Below are 18,079 nucleotides of genomic sequence, written 5' to 3'. Positions count from 1 at the left end.
TCTCTGTCTTCTGAATTGTTGTGTAGTTGTGCCACCTGGGTCCAGATGGACCTTTACTGCATTAAATAACGCGGTCCCAGATAAGTTTTCCACAGCATTTCAAGATTGAATTTTTATTACAAACCTGTAAAGCAGTATATAACAAACACACTCAAAATCTAACGCATTCCAAACGTTGTTACTGCATGCCTCATTCAGTGAAAAAAACACTACAAGTACAGGAGGTTCACGTCAACAGCTGCCTCTATTTTAAACCACTGGAACTTTTTTTTTTTTTTTTTTTTGAGTGACAATACAACTTTAAAGTCAAGTCAAAGAAAACTTATTTTAAAAGTAAATAAACAACTGGATTCTTTCCTCCTCTGTGCAAAGATGGATGCAAGGCTGACACAACCATGACAGTGTGGTTCTTCAGATACACCACATGTCAGCACAAAACGGTCTGAAATATGAACTCCTTCATGCTCGAGTCTGTTTGCACAGAACAGCAGTCATTTCGTGAGTGACTTTGAGAAAAGTAAAAACAAATATTTAAGAGCCTTTCGGTGTGTCACATAACGTCAGCAGCTATGTAACCTGACTTATTTTTATAATGTTGTATTTAAAAAAAAAAAAAAAAAAAAAAAAGCCCATTAGAGGAGAAGTTCTGTAAGTGTCTGGCTGCGAACTTCATGCTGCTTGTTCTCTTTTATATCCCCTTGGTTGGTGTTGCACAATACAGGCTACACAGAAAAGATTTATTCTAATAATGTCCTGTACATTTTTGCTTTTTAAACCCAGGTGACCTAATTTAGTTCAAATCCCTCACCAAATAGGATGGTCACTGACCAACTTTCACTCCTTAATGTGGACTGTTACGCTGTTACAACTGAATTATAAACTGCAAGTAAACATCAGCTAAAGTCCGTGCTCATAATCTGAAAATATAGTGCAGCTCCATCACTCTGTTAGTTTGCCGCTTGCACATTGTGTGATTGCACAGCGTGACATCATTTACAACTGAAATAAAATTCAATTGGCGCTCATCTCTCTGAAACTCTGCATGTAGGGTTACAATTCAGTAAAAGACCATGAATCTGTGGCTTTTTTTTTTCCTGTTATCTATGCTAACAGCGTGTATAGATGCAAATGGACATTCGCCACATGGGTCAGACGGGTCATAACAACACATGAAAATGAACAGAGACATGTTTTGTATCAGTTTGGCATGGAAGCTGTCAAGGCCTTGTATGTGCACCTGCTAGAACTGAACCTTTTCCAACATGACTGGTGCTGCAGACTTTGGGTGTTTAGCATTCAGCTTGCTACAGACACATATACCCAGACTCTGAGCAAGTAGTTTGCTCAAAGCTTTCCTTTACTCATAAAGTTCTGGACTTAATGTGCAATTATTTAACTTTAAATGATGTTTTTTCTTTCTTTTATTTATCATTAGAGATTTACAGTTTAAGCTATAGGCTAAAAAATGACTTAATTGACAGTATAAGAGGGCTTCTTGGAGTGATGCCATAAAAAATACAGAAGCACATTAGCTATGTACACGATATCATACATAATGCAGTACATAAAATCACCTGACCTGGATGTCAGGCCATTAATGCTGAAAATGTTTGTCTTTTTAACTAAGGAGTGACACATGGGGGAGCTAGTAAGACCATGGTCATAATATCGTAACTTTTCACCAGTAAAAACATGCCAGCACTAAATCATGAGTTGGAGGGGGAAAGGAATATCTTAAAAAATACTACTAAATCCCATGTGGGAAATGTAAGCTCTTAGTGACGAGTAGAGCAGGTTTTAAGCAACTGTGGCCTACAACACAAAATTGCAGGCATTACAAAGGGCCGCTCTTTACACTGTGGTTTCTTCTCTGATGACAAGCTGATGTCGTTGAATCTAACATCTGCATTCAAAATAAAAGACAAGTCATTCTTTTCCTGCATTTGTCCGTATGTCTTGCTATCACTCAACTTGTTCCGGCTCGGCGTCCATGCAGTTTTCCCATGGATTCCTGGGCATCTGAGGCATGGAGAGGAACAAGAGTGCAATGCCACAGAGAAAGAGGAGGACAAAGCCAGTGCAGGCACAAGCAAAGGACCAGCCGTAGTAGTATTCGATCCAAATTGTCTCCTCGCTCTCGATCATGCGCTTCACTGACTGACGCATCACCTCCAGTGAGATGAATGCACAGAGACCTGAGAAAGAGAGTGATGCTTAAACATTAGACACGGCTTATAGTAACACCTGTGGCACTCGCAGATTTCCATGCTCACCAAATATGAAACACACACTGAACATAAAAGGAAAACGACTGTGAAACAGAAACTGAACACACCTGCAAATGCAAAAAACATGCCAGCAGGTTTAAGGAGGTAGTCTCTTTTTTTGCCTGTACCAGTACATGAGCCCACCAAACAAAGAGAGCCAAGGATCATGAAGGCCAGACTGAAGATGGAGATGGCTGCAGCAGAGATGTTGTACTCTGGCAAGACAAAAAAAAAAGGGTCAGAAAATGGTTCCCATAAAAAATGTCAGTCAATTTTACAGTCACGTTGTAAAATTTCCTGGATCTGCCACTGGCGGATTAGTGCATCTGTGAAAATCTCATTAATGCTGAATGACAAAGACATGACCTGACAGGCAACAAATGTAGATACTTTAATACTGAAGTGTTTTTTTCTTCTACTTGCAGGCAACAGAGCTCCAAATCGGCTGTGACAAATTATTATTAACCTGTCATCCATGCCTTCGCCTCTTCAGGTTTTCTGGCTTTTCTTGTCTCTCTGTTGTCCATGAAGGTTTTTGGGCTCCAGCAGAAGACAATAATGCTTTTTAAAGAAACGAACTATATACTTTAATTTCTATTTATAATTATAAAGCAACTAGAAAGTTAAACTTTACTCAAAAATTAAATAAACATTTTTTTTAATTAAAATACAAAATAATCTTTTTTTTTTTTCGAAACTTTGCTTACTTTTACATCTAAAGTCTTTTAGTTTTAGTTGGTTTAGTTTAGTTAGGTTTAGTGTACGATATCACGAGATTATCGTACACTAATTTTGAAGTTGATTCAGTTGACTGTGTAAAAATTTGTCTCGTTTTTTCTGCTGAAATTTTCTCCACGGGTTTACAAAGGGGTTTTTCTTGACATCAAATGCGAAATGTATCCATACGTGTACTTTTGTCCCATTTTGTAGCATTCATGAGAAGCAGAGAGTGTGGGTGCTTCCCACCTTGTTTGTTGGCGACAGATCAAACATTGCGTGTCTAACCTTGCTGCACAAGGTGATTATTTCTGATTGGATCGCTTCCAAACTTGTCCCGCCTCTCTACATACCTTAATTCTTTGTAATTGGACCTCATGTAACCAGAATATTTTCGTCTCGTTTTTATTCGTCCACGCATGTCTGAGCACATTTCATCATATTTTTTTGTCCTCATGGGTTGTTTTTTATTTAGTTATCATCTCGTTTTCGTCAAAAAAAGAACTTTGTGAATGAAAACTATGGTGAAATTACTTAGCCAACGAAATTAACACTTTAGTAGCTGAAAGTATTGTTATTTTGTGGTATTTGGTACTCTGGTTAGTTTTTAGGAGTAGCAGGGCAGATTTAAAGTACACTATTGTGCCCAGGGTCATGATAACAGGGTGATATTATTGTATGGTGATACTGTGTAACTCACCATTTGTATTTGAACACTAATAGAAGTCTATGCAAAATAGGCTATGTCAGGTTTTGGCTATCTGGGCCTGTGACTAGATAGCTAACAACCTGGGGTGGATGGATGAATGAATGCTTTGGGTCTTTAGATTAGTTCCCCAAAGAAAAACACCTGCTAACTTCTCCATTGCTTTTATTATAAATACAAAGTCTTTGAAATTGGGTGCACTAATATAAATGGATTCTGGTCTTTCATTTAGAGTGTACAACAGCAGCTGGCTAGGTTTCTGAGCAGACAGGTAGATAGGAACCCAGGCCTTTGATCTGTAGCCTGTTTGCCTGTGAACCATACCCTAGGGAGAGAAAGGCACCCCTTTGGGGGGGAAAAGCCTTCATCTTCTACTGGCAGGAGAGGATGGGCTGCACCCTGAACAGCTCTTTAACATAAACCATGTGTGTTAGAGGTTGGTGTCTAAGTCTGCAAAACCATGGATTCTCACATAGCGTGAGCAACATAGACATCAAAAAGCTTTCTGCATTTTATTCATACAGCACTTGCTTCACTGCACTGCTCAGAAATTTTTCAGCCTGCAGAAACATGAACTTTTCATGTGCTAAATTTAACCGTCCAACACAGAAAGGGGCAGTATTATGAGGAACTGGTCAAGCCACGTTCAAATTCACAGTGTTGCTACACATTGCAGTGATTGCTGTGAGATGTATTAATCTCTTTGGCAAGGTTCCTTTCTTTTAATGTGTACTGGAATAGGATTTATTTTTATTTTTTGCTATTGAGCGTACACTTTATGTCACTCTCCAAATTTAGCAGATTAGGTATGAGTACATATTAATACATACAGTATTGGATGCATCAATATAACCACCCTGCTGAAAGAGACAGTTTAAAAAGAAACTCCAAATGTCTGAGCCCATTAACCTGATCATCTCTTTTACTCTCAACTTTTCAAATTTTCACTTCATTTACATTTTCACTGGGAGCATCCCTACATGCCCTAAAGTAGCTCACTGTACAGATGTGCCTGTAGTAACACAGTACATGTACCATGTAGTTTGAGTCTTGCACACCATCAGGATCTCAAGCCATGAATGCTTACGTTAACATCTCAAGTTTTAAGATGTAAGGGGTTTGTGCACATTTAGACCCCAATAGCAGAGTCTGACAGTGCTCCACGTGCAGTTGTGGTCAGAGGTTTACATGCACTCATCATGAACACAAATGTGATAGTAATTTGGGGCTTTCAGTGATTTCTTTGACCTGTACAGCACACTTTTTTTAATGATTTCAAAGAGTAACAAGGATTAGGTAAACAGATTTGATTTTTCTTTGATTTTTGTCTAATCTAATCTAATCTAATCTAATCTAATCAAAAGTATATATACAGGTTCAAATACGATACAAAATACAAAATATGTACAAGATATATTTTGCTAAAGCACAAAATTTCGGGACTTATGATCCACAGCTTCTGACCATCAGGGGAAACAACAAGAACTTGAAAAACTACTGAGGCAGACTATTGCATGTTATACAGAGAAATTGAAAATAGATATTGGTCAGCTGGAGAAAGAAAGAAAGAAAAAAAGAAACAAGTCAGATTTCAGATAGGATTTCTCCAAGTCCTGTGAGATGTTCTGACATTGATAGACGGTCGAGTTTGCCTGCTGTGACACTGCCGACTGTGCTGTGGTCAGATGTGAAACATAACTGAACCCACACGGAGAAAAGCAGAAGCAAGTGAGATTATTTGGAAAATCGCGAAGCAACTGCTACATTTCGACTTGTCTGATGTTTACTTCACACAGAGGAAGGAACATTTTTACTACATAAATTCAGAGATGAAAGCAACTTATTATTTCAGTGTTTTAAGACAGAATAGGCCAAAGCAATTACCAAAGGGAGCAAAAACGAACAAACAAAAAAACATACCTTTTTGTGTTTTATATTCAAATATCTCAGCATCCTGTCCTGGAGTGAAGTGCCTGAAGTAAGTGCAATTTTCGTCTGTGAAAAGAAAAAAAAAAACAAAGCAAAACCATATTTAGTTTAATTTTCTCTTCAAATCTGCACAGAATATTTGTACTCCGTTTTGTACCAGCACATTACGATAAAAACACAACATTAAAATACAGATATTACATCCACATGTTGAAGGTAAGTTTAAAATTAATTATTTTTAGTGCTTTTGGAGTTCTAATGCTCTTATTGTGAAACTTTTGATTTTACAGATTTTTAAAAAGTTGGCCTCATCTTGCAAAATTTTATTACAATAAACTTAAATGTCTTCATATGTAAATAAAAGCTCTACTGATAAAAGGCGAGAGAGCCATCAAGAGGGCTGTGAAGCACAGACATGATTAGTTAATTCAGTTGGGACTCTGATGGGAGCCTTTAATTGCACACAGCTATTAAGAGTCAGTGTGGTATTCAATATGTTGCTATGTATGACCAAAAACCTTCCCGGACTTGAATCTAGATGCTCAGTTTTGACCATATAATCTTCCAGCAAATAAACCAAATTGTCATAAAAGTGCTTTTACCTTGTGTTTGCTTGTCATTGACTGGGTTGTTTGGTTGTTTTTAAATTCCTCTCAGATCAAGGTCATATTTGTCAATGCCTAATTTATGTTTTATGATTCGTTTTTATTTGACAAAATGTCTGTTTCTAATAAGACAGTTTGTTTTTCTTCTTTCTCAGGTTTGCTCCCCATTTGTTTGCCCCATTAGCTGCATTCACCTTTTGTCACACGCCTTTGGAATATGGTACTTGTATTAAACACTTCACTTGGTCTCAGCTATAGCTTCCATTTTTTGTCCAAAAGGGATTTTACATCCCAAGATAATGTTACAATTAAAAGTGGCTCCCCTGCAGAACTTTCTCCTTTGTGTGGTTTGACTGTGTTTGCAGACATCGAGTTCGGTTTCTGTCATGCAGACGAGGTGTTATGCCTTAGGGATTTGCAGATATAAAGCCAGGCGTTATGCATTATGTGATCACATAGTTGTTTGAAAGAAGAAGAAGTCTTTGATGCTGTGCCAGGTAGAAATGTTATTCCTTTTAGAAACAGGCTTGGTGTACATACAAAACTTGATTACATTTGATGATCTACCACATTTTGGCCATTGGGATATATGGCCAAAATGTGGTAGATTTCACATTCCTAATCCCAGTTTCCACACGCGCTCATCATGGGAAGTGAAATGCTTTCATGTGAAAATATGAAGTACTGCATGGTATGATTTTATGGTAAGAGCTTGATAGCTCACGCTGGGATAGCATTGACATTCTCCTATTTCTCAAGAAACTGAGCTAAATGGGATGTCAGGTGCCCCTAAAAGGAAATAACAGGGTAATTTGGTATAACAGGCGCAAATAGTATTTATGAATCATATTTTTCCAAGTCAAGTCAACAGTGTTCACAAAAAGCTCAGTTGAAATGGCAAGCTTTTAAAGCCATGTGTCATACTGTGTGGGCCTACATGCAAAAACTAAATACATAAAAATGTTTTTTTTATGAATGAGGACAGGGACTGGCCATCAAAGAAAGGAAGAAAAAAAACTCAGTGGTTGTTACTAAGCAACAAGCGCTGCTGTTTTTCACTGGAGAATGTGATAGAGGGTTGTCACCTACTTGTATTTATTGAGTCAAACCTTGCATTCAAAACAGATGCTGGCCTTTGAACCCCCCCCCACACACACACACACACACAAGCCTAAATACATAATGCTGATCGACGTCAGTCATCCACCAAAACATAATAATAAAAAAATAAAAACACATGGTCGTCTCGATGTTAGAAAGTGTTTCATGATTATGTTCATTAAGCTTAAGCTTAGCAGGTTTATTCCCACATGTGACTGTGTGCTGCCCAATTAAACTTACCTCAGAGTGCATGTTTTTATAGAAATGTGAGGAAGAACTGTTGGATAAAAATGTATCTGTTATCATCTGTGGAAGCATGCTACAACAAACACAGAGACACACACACACTAATCCAATTTTGGGTTATTTGTTGTTAGGCCTCGTCCTGCCAGGCTGTTTTGACGAGCTCTATAAAGCCTCCCTTTTTCCAAATAGGGCTGTCCGCCATCTTTCGACTGACAAGGCGAGGATGCAGGATTAGCAGCGTCTCTGCACATTGTCATGTCAAAGCAGCGTCTTTCCTCGCATTGATTTGTGGTGTCAGTTCATTTTTGGCTACATTTGGCTGTCAAAGCCTTCCTCATTCTTTGCTTTATCAGCTATGACAAGTGGAGTGTTGTTGCAGGGTCAAGAAAAATGTACATGTCAACCAAATTACTTTCAGTAAAGGTCGATCAGTGGCTTCTTTCAAACTTTTGTTACTACTTTGCTGCTTTTGCATGGAAATGTGTCCTAAAGATGAAAGGTGCACTTTTCCCTTCTCTGTAATACTCTGCTAATCTAAGCACCCTCTTTTCAAATGCATAAAGCTTTGATCCCACTACAAACCTCAAATAATGCATGGATGCATGCCTATTTAGGTCAGAAAGGCATCAATAGCACCCTTTCCCCATATACAATGCCCATCCCTTGGTTGCTATGTTGCATGCCTATATAGGCAAAATACCATTGATTCCATTGCTTTTTTGGGCTGTGAATCCCATCCTCGGGGAGTGTGAAGTAATTTGAGTGGTGGGCTGCACGGAGATGCGTAGCTGCAGGAAGGTCTTGAGGGAACAGGCGGGTGGGAGAGCAGGCCTTAGAGCTATGCCTGACTCTTTCAGGCGGCCCCGTCACTCAGAGGACTTGGCTTGAACACTTGACCCTCACGCGGCACAGCTGAGTATTTACGTGGCCTATATTTATAACTACAGCGGGTGTTTGCTGAGCAGTTTACACAGTAATATATATATTTTTAAAATCTCATGTTTTTGGGAACAGTTTTAAAATTGCTTACGCTTTTGGCCAATAAAATGTCAGCACAAAATTGTTGTTGTTTTCAATACTATTGAAAATTAAACATAGGGTGAAAAACTTGGAAGCGGCTTGCCAGAATATCTGCTGTTGCACATTAAGACTTAACAGCTCCTATACTCAAAAGACATATGCAGTTAAATATAAAGCAGGATAATACCAACAACTAAAATATTCATTAGGTTAATTTGTTACTTTTTTCTCAAAGCTGGTACTACATGTCATGTAAATCTTTATTGTACACTTAACTTGATTTTATATCACAGGCTGTGCTTTATCAACAGCTGATATAAATAACAAGTCAACCCATATTTTCCAGTTGAGTCTCTCTCAGCGAACACCATCTCACACGCTGTTCAAGTCCTGTGTTGGATCAGAGTTTGACACCTCTCTGAGGACAAGTGGTCATGATAAACAATATTGTTCCTGTCCAAATACAGTGGGCCTGGGGAAGCCCCTGGAAACATGGGACTTCTGCCTGTTTTTATTTACTTCTTCTAAAGCTATTTGCCAAGTGAAACAGATCTGTTTCATTTCAATGACTGTAATATATTGCATTGTCCAAAAATATTCCAGATCACTGCTTTCGCTGTGTAGTTGTTTAAAAGTCAAAAACTGCACATGAAGAACCCAACCCAAAAACATTTGTCTCTTGGAGTTGCTGTCTTAAGAATTCCCTGTGTGCCTGGGCGGGTCACACTTATTTGGAATATTCAGTACATGCCTGCAGCAACAAGCCCCCCTCAGGCATCTCACTTGCTCCTGAGATGGCCCTGCAGTGCAGACAGTGTCTGCGATTCCTAAAAGTTGCAGGCTGCCACAATCAGGTTCTATTTGTAAGTAGTATAAATTTGGTATGATGTCTGGGCATGCTTCCAAAATCTCATATAACTTGCATCACCTATAAACTGTGGTGGGCAAAGTATTTAGACCATTCAGTTAAGTAAAAGTATTAATACCAGTGTAAAGTGACATGTTGAGTAGGCTGGTGTAAGCATACACCACTGCAAACACAATCCAGAAGGAGAACAGCCTCCATTTGATGTCTCCGCGTTATATTAAATATACCGAGATTTCTATTTCTATTTGATGCACAAGCAGCATTTAAATTGGATCATTTTTGTGCTGTTTTCACCTTACCTGCCTTGTACAGACTGAAAGATCCTTAATATGTTAAAAAAAAAAGATGAATGGGTTTTTGAAATGAACATGGCCAAATTAAAAACTTTAATTTCCCGTGGCTGTGGCTGTGGTAATATTAGAATGTGTGAAATCTATCTCAAAAGTGTCCTCAAGTAAGATGTTTGAGGAAAGGCTTTTCATCACTTTTCATGGAGGCTGCTCTATCCAGTTTCTCTGTATGTCAGGGAGCTCCAAAGCAGTGTCCATATCCATATGGGTATTATTATCAGCTGTCTGCAGGTTCTGTGGCAGCTGACTGTACTAATAAGATTATCTGCCAGAAAAGAGGAGCCAACCATCAGGATCAGCTGTTAGTCTCCTGCTTAGATTTCTCTGGCTGATCACACATCTATCTACTGTTATCTCATGTCAACACTTTACATCTATGGTTGGTCATAGTGGTTGGTCATTCTGGGTGCTGTTTATTCCAAGACCACCAAGATAGTTTAAACACAGGCTAAACTCTTCGACTAATATTTATATTACTCTACTAAAACACATTTCAAAGATGTTTCAGAAGTCTAATCAAACAGGCCCTGAAATGCTGTCGGCACATAACAATATGTATCCACAGGAAAAACAACAAAAAAGAAAAAACAAGCATGAATGGACTAAAACATGAGACATACAACAGGATGTGTTTGTGTTGCAATGGGAAGTTTAGAAAGTCATATGACATGTCTAGTGATCCTGCATCAGGATCTCTATTCTTAGTAGCTTCATACCTTAAAGTAGCATCTTACTCGCATGCAATATCTTTCCAAAAAAGACTGAACCTTTGGAGAGATAGCACAGCCACAGAGACTGAAAACTAAAAACTGGCTCTCAGGTTCACTTTCATGCTCCAGTTGCAAGACGTTTTCTCTCAGATTTTCTCTTACCTCCAGGCAGGCTGATGGGTCCGCAGCCGTGCCCTTCGTCGTAGTGTTCTGAGCTGATGTAGATGTACTTCTTGCACAGCCTCCACAGGCCAAAGTGGGCCGCCTCACAGGTCTCATTGAGTTTCTCCACCTTTGGGCTAAGAACTGCCCAGTGGTCCGTTACCACTGCCGTGAACATGCATGCCATACCCACCAGCAACACAAAGATGGCAATCTTAATCTTTGTACGCTTGTGCATGTTTGCAGGTGGTGAGATTTCTGTTCAGTGAATATTTTCCCCCTGATAAAGGATAGGAAACCTTAATAAAACTGGATGCTCTGCAATGTAGACACACTGGTCTGTGTCCTTAGGGCTTCTTTCCTCAGTGACTGCAGCACAAAAATCTCTTCTCCTTTTCTCTCACCACCCAAGACTAGTATCTTCTCTCCTCCAGTCCCAAATCTGTGCTTCTGGTTGGAAAGGAAAGGGGCCAGACAGCTCTGTCCTACTTTCAAGTCTCCTTTCCCCTACTCACTGTGAGGTGCTGCACAACTCAGGGGCTGCAAGTTTAGATAAACAGCTGTTGAGGTAGATCAGGGAAGTTGATGACCAAAGTGTCTACCATGGTGGGTAATGGGCGTAGAGGGGGTTGCAGCATGTGCTGGTCAGTGTTTTTCAGGGGCGGGGGGATGCTATAAATGTGATCGGTGAGTCAAGTTGTCAGGCTGTCTTCTTATCTGGTTACACCGCCAGTGGGCGGAGATGTGTAATGTGGACTAACATTTGTCTCTTGTCTTCATATTCACATGAGAACTATTAAAGTAAACGTCTCAGCCTTGGAAATATAGTTTCCCCTGCCTCTCAGTTTCATTCATCACACTGTTTGTATCTTAACTCTACCTCACCTTAACACTGCGTCTGTGTGGATTTGTCTCTGTAAACTATTTATAAGGAAAAAGTGGAAGTGTTTACAAAGAGCAGCAACTGTGTTTCAGCTGACAAGAAAAGCATTTTCCCCCTGGAACAATAACACTTTTAGTCTTCCTGTCAGGAAGGATACTTAATGTGTCTTATGTACTTCATATACAATTTGTCATAATTTTTCATTTTCTTTTAATAGCTGAAAATGTACTTATTTTCTATCATTACAGTATTCGCAGCATACCAGATATAAACAAAAAAAAAAGAAAAGCAAAAAAGAATAGAAACAAGGGACACACTTGAGGAGAAAAAAAAAGACAAAAGGTGTGCTAATCCCGTTGATTCCTCTCCAACTGTAAATCATGTTGGCACGGTTTTTAAGAGTTGGCCCACTTCAAGTCTCTTTAAAAGACTTGTGGCCCACTTTTTCCCTGGTGTGAGCAGAGACACCAGTGAAAGTCAAAAAGTCGTCACAGCAGCAAAATAGAACCGTGAGAGATCACTGCAAGCTAGCACACACACACACACACACACACACACACACACACACACACACACACACACACACACACACACACACACACACACACACACACACACACACACACACACACACAAATATGAGTGAAGCCTCCAGCTGACAGATCAGTGACCAGCTACACCCTTACATGTTTCCCAAAGACTTTCAAAAAAATGACAATACTGTATTTAAATCTTCCTCTCACATTGTTTCTGTTTTTCCCCATGTGGCCAGTATTCCTATCAGTACTGATATCACTCCGAAGCTAGTGGAAATTCCATCATTTACTTTTATAGATAATCCATTGTTATTGTTAGCAATGATTTACTGATTCACTTGTAAAGTGAACCAGTATTTGATACCAGTATATGTGAACAAATCTGGGCTTTCTTTGAGTTGACTATTATACTAATACTTCTATGACTGGATGTTATTAGAGACAACGCCTTTCATACTTTAACCTGCAATATGTTTTGTCTATTTATAGAAACGTCATAGTGTGAAGTAACAGGTTAATTAGAAAACAGATGTCTCTTTTTGGAAAAACAACAACATTATCCTCAATGGTTGATTGGTTCAGGAATCCATGAAGAGAAAAGAAACTCTGCACACAAGCATGCAGCATTTATGAACCTGTGATTCTATATTAAAAATATCTCTTTATGTGCTATCTCTGGATATATAATCCAGGCTGTTGGCTGTTTAATACAGGGCACTGCCTTTGTCAAAGCTTTATCGTTGTACTTAAGATTGAATAAAAGTATTTTTACTACACTATGCTTAGCTATGAGTTTATGAGTTGGAAATGCCCAGCAAGCCTGATTCATATCAGTTGCATTTCATAATCTGTCATAAAGTAAAGTTCATACAGGGTCAGGCAACAAAGCATAATATTACTTCAGCTCAAATAAGCAATTTCATTTATTTATTTATTTATTTATTTATTTATTTTGGCTAAAATGACTGATGATAAGTCATAATTTGTCAGGTAAATAATTGACATTCATCATTGATGAATTAAACATTCATGGTTACCCGTCTGCCACAAAAGGTGTTTAACTCTCTCCTACTTTAAATCAAACATCCTGGCATTATATAATTTCGCAGGACAAAAGAAGGCAAAGAAGGTAAAAATAGCAAAAGTGAGTATTCAGTACTACCTAAACAGATTGTAATGTATTATTGTTCTGTAATGTGTTATTGTAGGATCTACCTCACAATATAAAGCGCCTTGAGGCGACCGTTGTTGTGATTTGGCGCTATATAAATAAAATTAAAATTGAATTGAATTAAAGGAAACTCAATAAATTCAAACTTCCATTCTTGTATTATACAACTAATAATAGATACAAAATAATATATATCAAGATAATAATAGATAATAATAGATAAATAAAATAGAAATATAATGGGGCACCACCATTGCGTCACAGAAAGAGGAATCCAGGCTCAAAGACATTTTATAGCACCAAATCACAACAACAGTTTTCTCAAGGTGCTTTATATTGTAAGGTAAATGTAGCAGAGAAAACCCCAACAATCAGACGAGCAAGCACTTTGGTGACAGTGGGAAAGAAAACTCCCTTTTAACAGGAAGAAACCTCCAGCAGAACCAGACTTAGGGAGGGGTGACCGCCCTTCCCTAAGTCTATACGCCACAGCCGTTTAGGGTGAGGGGAGGAAGACAGGACTTTTAAATACTATAGTATAGGAGAAATATGCTCTCTCTTTCTAGCCCCTGTCAATAATCTTGCTGCAACATTTTGGATCAACTAAAGGCTTTTCAGGGAGTTTTAGGGCATCCTGATTATAATGAATTACATTAGTCCAGCCTAGAAGCAGCAAGTGCATTAACTAGTTTTTCAGTGTCACTTTGAGACAGGATGTTTCTAATTTTAGAGGTATTGTGCAAATGGAAGAAAGCCGCCCTACATATTTGTTTAATGTGTGCATTCAAGGACGTCCTGGTGGAGGTCAAGGTAATCCCATCCAGAGTAAGAATCTGGTTAAATACCATATTTCTAAGATTTTCAGGGCCGAGTACAATAACCTCACTTTTATCTGAATTAAGAAGCAGAAAGTTAGCGGCCATCCAGGTCTTTATGTCTTTAAGACATTCTTGCAGTTTAACTAATTGGTGTGTGTTATCTGGCTTCATAGATAGATAGAGCTGGGTGTTATCAGCATAGCAGTGAAAATGTATACTAGGCCTTCTAATGATACAGCTTAAGAGAAGCAAGTATAATGCAAACAAGATTGGTCCTAGCACAGAACCCTGTAGAGCTCCATAATTAACCTTAGTGTGTAAAGACGACTCTCCATTCCCATTAACAAACATGCATATGATTAGGTTAATTGGTGATTTAAAAATTCACTGTAGGTGTGAATGTGAACACGAATGGTTGTTTATCTTTATGTGTTAGCCCTGCAGCTCTGCCTCTTGTTCTGTGGCAGCTGGGTTAGGCTTCAGCACACCGCGTGACCCTGAACTGAAAAAACAGAAGAAAATGGATGGATGGATATTTAAAATTGGCTTGTGTAACACGTGTACGTATGTATGTCTGGATGCCTTACCATATAAGGAAACCAGAATGACCGTTTAACCAGTCCAGTCCAGTCTTTCCCACACCTTAATATAGTTTTGATTGATGGCACTGACATAATGACTCTTTATAGAAGAACAACAGCTGACCTCAAAGACATTAGTTGCTTCACCCTTTGACCTGACTGGAACTCAGGGAGCCCACTGGAGTTGTAGGTGTACATCCAATTCCTCAGGGGAACTTTTCTGGCTCTTCAAATATCTTCCAAGGGAAATCATCTCATTTTGTTAGTCCACAAAATGAAAAAATTGGACAGAGCTTGAACCATCAAATCCCACTGATTGTAATCACAGAGGTCACAAGGTTACATTGATTGTGGTTTATTGTGACTGCTTCTCATTTGCAGGGATAAACCCACAATGCCATGGACGGAGGAGACATTGATCATTTTCAGGAAAAGCTTAATCACTCTGTCGTCATCTTTGCTCTCATCTGACCAAAATCAGTCACGTTTGTCTTTACAAGTTAGAGATATCTGGATAGAGCCCGTCTATGTTTAGATTTCAATACCAGTGGGATCTTATTTGTGAACACTGCAAATGTGTGAAGCCAAGTGTAAAACCACAAGGAATTCATAATCTGGTGGTGTCGTAATTGAGAAGCACTGTAATGATTCTCAGAGGAAGAGGATCCACGTGCAACAGACAGCTTTTTTATTTCTCTGTTTTGTGCATATTTTACCATCCTTCACAAAACCTGGAAATCCTTCTTAAATCACCATCTTGCAGGATGTATCAATTGCTAAAACACATCTGGAGGAGAGAGGAGTGAGGAGAGAGAAGGAGGCTCACCAGAGGAGCTGGAATCAAGGATGTAAGGGCATATCTTTTGTAGAAGTGCTTTCCCTGTGACTCAAAGGCGAGACACAGAGCTGGAATATAGCAAGCAAAGTACTCTAAAGATAAGTGTTCCTTTGGATTTGGTTGTTTCAGTTGTTTTAGTTATTTCAGGTGATCAAACCTTTCTCCCACCATTTTTGTGATCTCTGTGTCGCTATTCATATTTGATTTGCATATTTTTAAAATGAGGGCTTTGAAGGATTGATGCTTCATTTTGCTAAATGCCTGCTACCTCAAATCCTCTCCCTTATGTATTTTGTTCCTCTCCTCTCTTCACATGTCATTTGTTGGTTTCTCCTGTTGTAGTTCACCTGGTTGGGCTTTTCACTTGGCTTTAAAATAAAGTTCCTGACTATATCTCAATATGAATAGTGACAACAGAAAATAAAAGCCATTCACATTTGAAACAAAATCATACGTACCTTATTTCTGGGGAGGTTTTCTATATTCTTCATTTTGACCAACCACCAGTCTAAAAAGAAGTGAATGCTTAAACTATTTGATAGGGTAGCTGGTGGCATAATACTAAAAACAACACTGCATAAATGATGATCTCATAATTCAAAGAACAGAGCGTGTAATCATGAGTAAAGGTTAAAATGATTATCAATCATTATTGTATTTGAGAGGGGTATTGTTATAATTTGTAATAATTAGTAATGCCCTCCTTCACCCATTGCAAATTACACTGGCCAAGATTTTGTAAGACCAAAATCTAAGACTCATTTAGTCAGAAACTGCAGTTACCAGATGCCTTTCAGTTTGTATTGAAACCTAGCTGTCAACTCAACTTGCTGCCAGATTGTTAATCCGCTGATGTGGTTGTGTACACACCAAAGAAAATTCAGCAAAACCAGACTTTCTTTGCTTTAGCTGGCTCAACAAAACCTAAAACCCCAGTGGAAGATAACAATAGCAGTTATTAATTTTCTGTGTTAAGCCTGGATTGCTGCTTTCAGAATCACATATAAATGGATATTTCCCTCATCATGTGACTCTTTTTCCACAGAAAATGATCCTCAGGACTGCTGCCTACACCAATCAGATACATTATTAAGTAATGATGATAAAGTAATTATAACAATATGTAAAAATATAACTCTAAAACACAGAGCTGTTGCAAAAAAGACTTGAAATTAACTCTGCAGACAATGGTTAAAATCATTCCAGTGCTGTTGTTTATTTTTAAGGTGATGGCTCCAAATTAGAGTTCTGAAACTTAAAAACTGATGGATTTGAACATCGAATGGTACCTCCCAAAGCCTAATAGAGGAGGTGGAAATCACTTTAATTTGTTAACAGATCTGAGCAAAATTAATCTTAGTGATTGAACAGATGTGTTATGTGTTCTAGAGCTGCGATTTCAGCTGTGTAAAGATTCTGACTTTAAGCCTGACACAGCTTGCTCACTGCTGCAATACTTACCTGCAGTCATTTCTTGTTGTCATTTGAAAGACTGTTCATTAAATCTGAACTTTTTGATGTTGTCCTGCGTTTGAAATCTTCTGATGAACTTTGACAAAGTGATCTTGCAATTTAGAGGGAACCCGCTGGGGAATAACTGATCATCTATCTCAGCTCCCACTGATGGTGGAAGCTGAGATAGGTGCTTTACTGGAAGGGACACAGTTAGGGAGCAACTAGGGCTGTCCGTTTTGTGGTTTACCGCTATGGCAACTGTTGGATCAATAAACCATTTATTTTCCTCTCTGCATGCATCAAACCTCATCTTCTTTTGTTAATGAAATCAGGCCTGAAGCTCTATCACTGTCGGCTTCTGCACCAGTCTTGAGCTGGACTACCTTGTTGCATGTGATATAAGGCATCCGAAACAACCAAGACCCACTCGACTTGCCATGGAATCAAGAAAGGGTAAGCACTGATAGGTTTTGTCACCAGTAATGAACTTAATCCAGCTGAGAAAATGATGTAAAGCAAAGACGCATATATTATATGCATTTTACTTTATTTTCTCTTCTGACATGAGTTTAATAAAACACACTCTTTATGTGTATGCTTTGCAGTAGCATACATTATAGATCATTATTTTTATTTTAGTAAAATTCAAAGGCCTCAAATGGAACAACATCAAAGTTGTATTTAGACAACAGATACTTAACTGTGACAATAACGTAAAAGAAAATAGTTGCCACCTCAGCCAGCTTCATTCTCACCTCTGTGATGACTGATGGTCCCTTGGTGCTCTAACTTTAAAGTCAGCACTAAAACTGGTGCCTGAATACCAGTTCCTTTGTGAATAGCTTTCCCACAGAGTCTGACTTAATCAAAAGGTTACTTTGGTATTAGCAAAAGCGTTGCATTAATGCTTGCTTATTGTCAGCTGCTTTTCTGCAGACTGTAATATAATTGGATATGTTACGCTACACTATTATGATCTGGTTTTTGATGTGTCATAGCTGCTTAAAGGGGTTAAACTCCAACTGCTGCTGGCTAAATCCGGTCTTAGTGCAGTGACAGATGCCGTCCTAATGGCTGCCCGTGGCTCCTGGATTGACGGTGTGGCACAGGGAGTGA

The 18,079-nt window shown here is 38.7% G+C and overlaps 1 protein-coding gene across 1 annotated transcript; it reads right to left on the bottom strand.

The window, feature by feature from the left end:
* Positions 1 to 81: 81 nt before the first annotated feature.
* cacng1a (calcium voltage-gated channel auxiliary subunit gamma 1a) lies at positions 82 to 11,313 on the bottom strand. The gene is made up of 4 exons (XM_006787522.3): positions 10,682 to 11,313; positions 5,611 to 5,685; positions 2,336 to 2,482; positions 82 to 2,195 (listed from the first exon to the last, which is right to left on the bottom strand). The coding sequence occupies exons 1-4, from the start codon at positions 10,917 to 10,919 to the stop codon at positions 1,963 to 1,965; spliced, it is 693 nt and encodes a 230-aa protein (XP_006787585.1). The 5' UTR covers positions 10,920 to 11,313; the 3' UTR covers positions 82 to 1,962.
* Between the last annotated feature and the right edge of the window lie 6,766 nt (positions 11,314 to 18,079).

The sequence above is a fragment of the Neolamprologus brichardi genome, chromosome 6 (assembly GCF_056152115.1).
Source record: "Neolamprologus brichardi isolate AB-2024 chromosome 6, ASM5615211v1, whole genome shotgun sequence".
In the NCBI taxonomy this organism is placed as follows: Eukaryota; Metazoa; Chordata; class Actinopteri; order Cichliformes; family Cichlidae; genus Neolamprologus; species Neolamprologus brichardi.
The sequence above is the reverse complement of the archived record's forward strand: the minus strand, read 5'-3'. Positions and strand labels throughout refer to the sequence as shown.